Below are 10,001 nucleotides of genomic sequence, written 5' to 3'. Positions count from 1 at the left end.
CCGAGGGCCGAGAGGGGGAGGGAGGAAGGGCGAGAAACAAACACTACGTAGCGGAGACTGCGTGCGGCCTTCTGCCTGCGTGCCTACGTGCGTGCGCTCGCTCGCGCGGGCTCAGTACTGGCGCGTGAGGCGGAGGCGGGCGGCGGCGGCGCCTGCGCGGTCGGGCTCGGTCGACGGCTCTCAGGGGAGGAGGCGGCGGGAGGCGGAGGAGGCGGCGGCGGCGATGGAGGTGAAGCGGCTGAAAGTGACCGAGCTGCGGTCGGAGCTGCAGCGGCGCGGCCTGGACTCGCGCGGCCTCAAGGTGGATCTGGCGCAGCGGCTGCAGGAGGCGCTGGACGCCGAGATGCTCGAGGACGAGGCCGGCGGTGGCGGGGCCGGGCCCGGCGGGGCCTGCAAGGCGGAGCCTCGGCCTGTGGCCGCGTCGGGCGGCGGCCCGGGCGGGGACGAGGAGGAGGACGAAGAGGAGGAGGAGGAGGACGAGGAGGCGCTGCTTGAGGACGAAGACGAAGAGCCACCCCCTGCCCAGGCCTCGGGCCAGGCCGCACAGCCGCCGCCGGAGCCCCCGGAGGAGGCAGCCGTGGAGGCCGCGGCCGAGCCCGATGCTTCCGAGAAACCAGCGGAGGAGGCCACAGCCGAGTCAGGTGGGGTGAACGGTGGCGAAGAGCAGGGCACCGACAAGGGGGAGGAAGATGAGCCGGAGGATCGGAGCGGAGACGAGACGCCGGGATCCGAGGCGCCGGGTGACAAGGCCGCAGAGGAACAGGGTGAGGAGCTGGCAGCGGAGCGGGTGCGCCCCTGACCCAGCACCAAGCCCTGCATCGCGGGGTTCGATTCCCATCGCCATTCGGTGGGACTCCCCAGGGGAGGTGGCTTTCGTCCTCTACCCACCTTTTTGGGGGGTTTGACTACCTCTGGTGGCCCCACTCTCTGCAGGCGGGAGGTTCCTGCCTAACTTGGTTGCTTGGTGGTAGTGGATGGAAGTAAGCGATGTTGCTTGCGAACTGCTTATGAGCTACCTGTTGGAGCAGCCTTCCGCGGTGCTGGTTATCTTTTCCTAAACCGAGAATGCACTGAGGAATTGTTGATTACCCGGACAGCCAGACCGACTGTTGGAGGCTTCGGCCCGACTGTTGACTTTTTCGCCATAAAATTAAGCAATAAGCTCAGTTCGTCAAAGTTCGCTCCATCGAAAGCTCAATATTAGAGTTTGAGCCACACCGAAAATCTGGAAATCTAACATTGCTCCTGCTTTAGCAGCCTGTGGTGTGAGGGTGTCAAGTTTAATCGTTAACTACGGAAGAAAAAATTTTAATTTACGGCATTTAGAATGTTAATCAACATTATTTGGCTAGGGGTTTAACCTTGCCTGAATTTTTACGACTAAATTTTAATCTTTCATTTGAGTAGATGGATGGGCAAATTTGTATATTTGCTGTACACTTAGCCAGCTTTTTACATTTCGGGTCCTTGACTTCCTGAATTGAAATGATTGGGGTGTTGGTGGGTCCATTGAGTAACCTTATGGAAGAGACTCTATAGAGTTGCCCTAGGGAGTTAGTGACCTTTCTCTCTTTGAAGTAATTGGATGGTTGGAGCTGATCCATAACTGTCTTGTCAGAGTAGGGAGGAAAACTAGAGCTGCTTCCCATTCTTAATATGAAGTGGCTTGCTTTAGTTCCTTTTATAATACATTTTTAAGGCTGCTGCTTGGTATCATGGTATAATTGGAACCCATTCTACAACAGTCACATGCAACTTGCAGATTGTCCTATGTTCTGGAACAAAAATCCCATTACATAACCTTTGACTTAACGTGTACCGCCAGATAGCAGATAAAAAAGGTTGAGGGATAAAGGACTTCTTTAAAGAAGTTATTATTAAAAACTTTAGTGTTACAAACCAAAAAAGGCCAAGGAAATATTGGTTTTTTTCTCCTTTTGTGAAGCATGTTGCTAAATATATGACAACACTTTTCTGCCCCAAATTATGTGCAGTAAAGATGCAGTATTATTTGTGGGTCTCTTGTGACTTAATGGTTTGCTCCTGCAAGTTTCAGTAAAAATCTGTGATAAAAATACAGCTCTGTATATACACCATAGTCCATTAGCTATGTAAGTAAAGCTGTGGATGGCTGTGCGTTTCAAAGCTGGAAAGGCAAACCCTTAAAAAAAAAAAATTGAGGCTTCTGTAACATGAACCTGTGGAAAAGTGTTGGAAAACATATATTAAGTGTCCAGCTTAAATCCAAATCTGATAGTCAGGAATCGAAGTTAAGCTATGAAGTTTTTAAAAACTCATGGGATGTTTCTTTTATGTCATATTGGTGGGAAAATCTGCAAGTTTGACCTGATTTAAGCAGATAAATTTAGAATGCAAAAATTGCCGAATTTTTAATCTACTGGCTTGACTGTAATTAGCCCATAATGTCCCTTTTTTTTTTTTTTAAATAAAATCCCAGCCAATGACAGGAAGATGAACATCTTTGGAAATAAAACATTCTGTGAATGCCACGGGAAAAACCTGGCTCTTCTGACTAGACAGATATGCAGGTCCTCCTTTAGTTTCTGTTGGTTCTGAGCTTATTATACACTCCAGTATGAAAACTGCTGATTTTCTTTCCCTCCTTTTTGTAGGAGATGACCAAGATAGTGAAAAGTCAAAACCGGCAGGCTCAGATGGTGAGCGGCGGGGGGTAAAGAGACAGCGGGATGAGAAGGATGAACATGGCCGAGCTTACTATGAATTCCGAGAGGAGGCTTACCACAGCCGGTGAGGGAAATAGTCCCTTTCATTGAAGGGAGTGTCTGCTCTGATTTTGGTATACCTGATGTTGACTGGAGAGTCTGGAAAGAGGGGTGGATTAAAAATGGAATAGGTTTTTACAGGCCTAAGTTTTAGATTAAATCTACCCTGAAAGCTCCTGTTGCCCTTTTCACATTTGTTGAAAGAAGCTGTCTGCTGGAATTTTATATTTGCTGATAAACAGACCTGATGTCATGCAGACACCTCTCCAATTAGAGGACTTTGGTTACACTGTATTTGCTTTTCTCTCATATGTATAGTTCAAAGTCTCCACCACCCCCGGAAGAAGAGGCAAAAGATGAGGAAGAGGATCAGACTCTTGTGAACCTGGACACGTGTATGTATAAGGCAGACAGGTTGAGGTTTTAAACCAATCAAAAGTGATTTTGGAGATTAAAACTTCATGGCCTGCAGCTTTGAAAAGATTTAAACTTTGTATCCATTCTTGAGAACTGGGTATACTTGTGTTCTATTGGTGGCTTCAAGTGTTGGGCATTGGAGTAAACAGATCGCTTCTTTCTTAACAGATACCTCGGATCTCCATTTTCAAGTGAGCAAAGACCGCTATGGAGGGCAGCCGCTTTTCTCAGAGAAGTTCCCCACCCTTTGGTCTGGGGCAAGAAGTACTTACGGAGTGACAAAGGGGAAAGTCTGCTTTGAGGCCAAGGTAGTGTGTATAGCTCATTAGGACCGTTCATTTATTAAATTAGTCATTAGACTGCTAATGGGCTGTAGTGGGTTCCAGTACATAGTAGTTTACTGCCCACCAGTATTCTATTAGTGCAGAAAAAGGCACCACGCTTGAATGACAACCGTAGCTCCAGTAACCGAGAAATTGACCCTCATGGCTTTGGTTTAAGTTTATTGACAGTTGTTTTTCTGACGTTGAGTTGTGATAGTTGTCGTTTTCAGTTTGTATCAAAATTTTGTCTAACTCAGACTTTGCTCGAGTATCTGAAAGTTCCTTTTCTGACTTGGCCAGGTAACCCAGAATCTCCCAATGAAAGAAGGCTGCACAGAGGTTTCTCTCCTTCGAGTTGGATGGTCTGTTGATTTTTCCCATCCACAGCTTGGTAAAGTTATTTTTAACATAACCATTTTAGTGTTTGCTGCTCTGTGGGAGGTTTGTGTGTAGGTAACTAATTTGCTGATTATTCTAGGTGAGGATGAATTCTCTTATGGTTTCGATGGACGAGGACTCAAGGCAGAGAATGGGCAGTTTGAGGAATTTGGCCAGACTTTTGGGGAGAGTGATGTCATTGGCTGCTTTGCTGTAAGTGCTCCTGAAAGTTGTAGATTTGTAGCAAGGAGTAAATAGAGGGCACTAGGGATCAATTTGCTTCCCATCGGCTGCTGTCTTTTCTGCCTTTGATGCATTGCTCACATAGTTGTTTAGTACAGCAGTTGGAATAGAGAAAAAAAAGATTAAAATGTAAGATTAATCAACCTCAAGCTCTATGTGCCCATAAATGCTCTTGTCTTTCGTCGTTGTAGAATTTTGAGGCTGAAGAAGTAGAACTTTCCTTTTCCAAGAATGGAGAAGACCTTGGCGTGGCATTCCGTATCAACAAGGAATCCCTGGCTGACCGGGCCCTCCTACCCCATGTCCTCTGCAAAAATTGTGTTGTAGAATTAAATTTTGGTCAGAAGGAGGAGCCCTTCTTCCCACCGCCAGAAGAGTTTGTGTTCATCCATGCCGTGCCTGTGGAGGAGCGCGTGCGCACTGCGGTCCCTCCCAAGACCATAGAGGAGTGTGAGGTATGCTGGAGAGTGTGCAGAACCTTGGTGCTCATGCTTGGAATGGTGGGTGGGTCGCTTTTCTCCTGAAAACTTTACCCAGCTGGGGGAAGGGGAGGATGTTGTTAAATTGGGCTTTGTAAACATGACCCTCACTTATTTTTTATAGCATTCCTGGTTCTATTTACTTGCAGGTGATTCTGATGGTGGGACTGCCTGGATCTGGAAAGACCCAGTGGGCACTGAAGTACGCAAAAGAAAACCCTGAGAAAAGATACAATGTCCTGGGAGCTGAGACTGTGCTCAATCAAATGAGGGTGAGTTGCTGGGAGGGGTTAGTCAGCTGTGATGTTAGCTCTTGAGGTACCAAGAAACTTATATAGGAGTTGGTCTTTTAGGTGTCTGAGAACAAGGGCCCCACAAATAAAGAAATGCGTTCTCAGTATGTGTTTATGGTAGATTTTTTTATTTTCCTTTGCTGTGTTGTCAAATCTGAAAGCTGATAAAGTCTGGAGTTTATCCAGATTGAGACTGGAAATGAGTTCTGTAGGAAATGGACAACATTCACAGCACTGAGCAATGTCAGTGAACTGACGTGGTGGTGTTGTGGCATTTACCAGTGATTCTTGGGCTTTAACTTAGTGCGTAACTCCTTGTGTTTCTCTTCTTAAACTCATTAGATGAAGGGGCTCGAGGAGCCACAGATGGACCCCAAAAGCCGAGACCTTTTAGTTCAGCAAGCCTCCCAGTGCCTTAGTAAGCTGGTCCAGATTGCTTCCCGGACAAAGAGGAACTTCATTCTTGATCAGGTATTGTTCAAACATTCAAAAGAAACCTAATTTAACAATAGGTCCAAAGATAAAAGATTTGGTATCCATTTAATCTGATAAAATTGCTCAGGGACTTTGCTGGTGGTCCAGTGGGTAAGACTCCGTGCTCCCAATGCAGGGGGCCTGGGTTCAATCCCTAGTCAGGGAACTAGATCCCGCGTGCATGCTGCAACTAAGACCCGGCACAGCCAAAATAAATAATATTTTTTTAAATCCCTTTAAAAAAAAATTGCTCAGAGTCAAAATAGGGTGCATATATAGAAAAAGACTGAATTAAAGTAACAGAATCAGGTTACCTGATTATGACCAAGTGGTTGTGTTACGGTTGTAATGTGTTTTGAGCTCAGAGATACAACTCTTAGTGTTTTTACCAGAGAGTGTATGGACCCAGACTGTAAAACACATTCTAGAGGCAATGGAAAGAGCGTTGGAGCTTTGGATTCATGGCTCCACTACTTACTAGGTTTGTGACCTTGGACAAGTCTTGGCCTCTCTGAGTCTCGATTTTCATGTTGTGTAAAATAGCATGACATCATGTAGCTTTTGAAGAATTCAAAGAGATTGTGTAAATAAGACCCCTAATCTAGTGCCTCACTTGTGAGAAAGATGCTCAGTAATTGTTGGTTGAATTAGTGTTTAATTTTTATTCCTAAAACGTGTATTACTCCTCTTGTTCCTAGTGTAACGTGTACAACTCTGGCCAACGGCGGAAGCTATTGCTGTTTAAGACTTTCTCTCGGAAAGTGGTGGTGGTCGTCCCTAATGAGGAGGACTGGAAGAAGAGGCTGGAGCTAAGGAAGGAAGTGGAGGGAGATGATGTGCCTGAGTCTATAATGCTGGAGATGAAAGGTGGGCTAAACTCGACAAGTTAGGGGTCCTGTCCTTGGTCCATGTACACCTCACTGGAGCCTCTTAGCACCTGGAGGATTCTCCACATGTAAAGTGTACATCTGTGGAATAAATTAATGGGTGTGATCACTTGAAGATTAATGAATGAGCAGAGTGAATGGTGAAGCAATAACTCCTTGATTCATTCTGATAAAATACAAAAAGAGAAATGGTGATAGGTCACAGGATGATAGCCTTAAGGCAGAGGCTTCAACGAGTCAGTTATTCATTTAGTAAATACTTAAGAGTGTCTACTATTTGTCCAGTACTGTTCTAGACATAGGGAAAGAATGAATGAAATGAAGCTCTGCCTTCACCGAATTTATATTCTAGAGATGGGACATGCTTGTGGTTCAAATTAAAATGGTAGTGGTTGGAGTGAATGATCTCGTCAGTATATTTTGATTTCTAGTATCACATTAGGCCTGTTTTTTATTTTTGTTGTTTGTTTGTTTTGGTTTTTGATACGTGTGGTACAAAGCCTTACAGCAAGGTTCCCTAGAAGGCAAAATTAACTATCTTGATTGATCTAGTTTTGTGCCGTTCACCTCAGAGTTTGGTTTTTCCCCTTGCTGCCTTCAGCGCCTGACATCCCACCTGAGCTGTCAACTACTGGCTCTTTGAATTCTGATAATGCCCAGGCATGGGAGCTGGTTACACATTTAAGAGCTGGATTCTCCAAGTTTACTTAGAATGAACTAGGCCAGTCCATACCGGTACTCAAGCACTTGGAGGAACTTAGTTCAGTTTTATAAAACGGAGGGCTAATCATCTCAGAATCAGGAGAGCCTCATTGAACTGAATTCTGCTGGGACTCAGCCTCTGAACTTGATGTCTAGAGACTGGCAAGTGTGCTGGCCCATCATGCACAGGTGGTTTTAATGAGGACCCCGTACTCTTGTTAACTGTTTTTCTTGTATAGATGAGTAAGTGCCTTTAGGCTGGGGTCAGTTTCTTCTTGAGTCTCTTTAAAAGTGTATTTCTTATCTAACCAACACCAAAACTTTCTCAGTTACTTTTAGCCTCTGGCTGCCTGCTTCTGTCCTGATAAGAAACCTTAACCCAGTTCACTCTTAATTTATTATGGATCACTTGAGAACTTGTAAATCTACAGTTTGCAGATAGCCCTTTGCCTGGGGCTGTTACAGTTTAGGGAAAACCCGCAGAGTGAACCCAGCACACGTCTGTGCATTAGTAGATGAGGCTTAGAAAATCCTATTCTTGTAGTGGGGTTTTCATCATGAGCTCTTACCCGTCTACGTACTTGGAGGCCCACAAGCTTCTCTCTTACTCTTACAGCCAACTTCTCTCTGCCTGAAAAATGCGACTATATGGATGAGGTGACATACGGGGAGCTGGAGAAGGAGGAAGCTCAGCCCATTGTCACTAAGTACAGGGAGGAGGCAAGGAAGCTGCTGCCGCCCTCCGAGAAGCGGACAAACCGCCGAAACAATCGAAACAAGCGAAACCGGCAGAACCGAAGCCGAGGCCAAGGCTACGGTGAGTCCTGGGGACCTGCCAGCCCGAGCCTCAGTCTGTTCTCTGTGCTGAGTGCACCAGAACCCACAAGGAAAGGCAGGCAAACCAAGTCAGAGCACCAGCAATAAGGAAGTCCCTTCGTATGGAGCTTATTTCTTCCTCTGTTCTTTACTCCCAGCTTCTTGTGCTTTTTCCATAATCCTTCAACAAAAGGTAGTTATTTTTCAACAAAAATATTTGTTTCCTTGAAAAGCAATGCTTGAGCCTGTTCATTTATCTGGTTTTCATTTTTACATATGGATTCCCCATTCTCTACTGTAGTTTATTTGAAGGATTTGTGCAGTGAAATCAGATTCTTCTCTTTTTCCTTGCTACTTTGTCTGTTGGATCAACCCAGCTGTATAGAGCAGAAAGTGAATGCATTATTCAGTAATCTGGGGGGGGGGTGTTAGACAGTAAGTTAGCTTATTAGTGGAATTAATTTCCCTCCTGAATGTCTAGTTTGTCAGTTAACACCCCCCGCCACAGTGTGCATTCACTGTGCATTAAAAATGTGTGTGTGTGTGTGTGTGTGTGTGTGTGTGTAATTATAAGTGTAAGTCAACAAAATTTTTGAGTGCCTGCTATGTGCTGGGCAGTGGGAATACCAACAGTTCCTACCCTGGAAGAGCTTATCATTTAGACTTTGTTCGTTTGTATAAAATGATGGGTCTGGGTTATATGATATCCAGGATCCCTTCCAGGGCTGAAAGTCTGTGACTCTACGAATGGCAGTTTTTACTCGTGTTTCTAACTCTGCCATGTATCCTTTTGGCATCTTAAATGTTTTGCAGGAATTGGGGAGCTTCAAAAGGTGAAACCAAGGTGGCTTGGTTTTCTTGTGTCTCTATTCCTCTGCCCTCCCCCACCTCAGACTTTTTAAAAGATCCTGGCTGGTGCTTTAATTAACATTGTCTGAGCCTGGCAGAAGCAGGCCTCCTATTCCCCCAGAATTGCCTTTGGCTCCGACTTTTTGATTTCCACTCAGATGTGGAGCCAGGACCCCATGCCAGCTGTCTGAGCGCGCTCTCCATTTCTCTTCCAGTGGGCGGGCAGCGCCGAGGCTACGACAACCGGGCCTACGGGCAGCAGTACTGGGGGCAGTCTGGAAACAGAGGGGTGAGTGCAGCTCTCCTTCTGCTCCTCCCTCTGGGCCGTGACAGCCATTCCTATTGGCTTGGGGGAGCAGAGTGGTTTGGGCTGTTTTCTCAGGGCTTAGGGTTTTGCCCATTTAATTTGTTCCTCTGGAAGACTTTATGCTGGGAAGGTTAAGCTTGTTTATAATATCAAGTGAAGATGTGTCTCATTTAAGACGGGGGATAGCAGCGGATTGTGATGCTGAAAGCCCATACATCTTCACTCTTTCTCTTTCTCCTTTCTCAGGGTTACCGTAATTTCTACGATCGATACAGGGGAGACTACGATCGGTTCTATGGGCGAGATTATGAGTACAACAGATACAGAGACTATTACAGACAATACAGTCGGGATGTAAGTATCATCTGGGGATAGAGAGATGAAGGGGGGCAGGGCCAAAGGGATGAGTGTCATGCCTCTCCATCCTCAGCCAGCTGTGGCTCCAAGTGATGGAGTTTCCCCTTTCTTCTAGTGGCAGAATTACTACTACCACCATCCCCAGGACAGAGACCGATACTACAGGAACTACTACGGTTACCAAGGGTATCGGTGAAGCCCCTGCCATTGTCGCCTGTCAGCCATGAAGCTGAATCTCTGGGGGTGCCAAGCACCCCCCAAAACACAACCAAGGAAAACAGGGGCTGCCGGGGTGGGGCTGAGCTGCCGGGGAGGGGCGGTGGGGGGAGGGTGCGCAAGCGGGGGGGGGAGGGGGGTGGAAACAAACAACAAAACTGTACATTTTTTTTTAAAGTTTGTTGAAAAGAATATTGTCTTATTCTATAAAACATTTCAAACCTAGTTAGATATTTGTAATCAAAAAACCATTTGCTCAGAAAGCAGCACTTAGGGCTGCCTGTCCTATACCCTGCAGTCAGACAGGAAAAGAACTGAAAATGTCACCCTTCTGACATTCTAAGGCAGCTGGACTGGCAGCCGAGTAAGGGAGAGTGATGGCGAGGTAGTGCAGAGAGGGTGGGGAGGCGTGTGAGGGCACTCTCCATACAGGCAGGAGCGGGGACAGAGGGAGAGCTTGTGACTGGGGCAGTGAAAATAAACGATCAGCTCTTATCAATCACTTGCACCAACTAA

General features: G+C 46.2%; 1 protein-coding gene across 1 annotated transcript; it reads left to right on the top strand.

Annotated features, from left to right (window-relative positions):
• The first annotated feature begins 223 nt into the window (after positions 1-223).
• Positions 224-10,001, top strand: HNRNPUL2 (heterogeneous nuclear ribonucleoprotein U like 2). The gene is made up of 14 exons (XM_065882732.1): positions 224-764; positions 2,634-2,769; positions 3,063-3,139; positions 3,330-3,469; positions 3,785-3,875; positions 3,963-4,075; positions 4,297-4,560; positions 4,734-4,856; positions 5,220-5,348; positions 6,050-6,218; positions 7,557-7,757; positions 8,821-8,894; positions 9,159-9,266; positions 9,385-10,001. Exons 1-14 carry the CDS (start codon positions 224-226, stop codon positions 9,463-9,465), a joined length of 2,247 nt encoding a protein of 748 aa, XP_065738804.1. The 3' UTR covers positions 9,466-10,001.

This window comes from Phocoena phocoena, chromosome 8 (genome assembly GCF_963924675.1).
Source record: "Phocoena phocoena chromosome 8, mPhoPho1.1, whole genome shotgun sequence".
Classification (NCBI taxonomy): domain Eukaryota; kingdom Metazoa; phylum Chordata; class Mammalia; order Artiodactyla; family Phocoenidae; genus Phocoena; species Phocoena phocoena.
The sequence above is the reverse complement of the archived record's forward strand: the minus strand, read 5'-3'. Positions and strand labels throughout refer to the sequence as shown.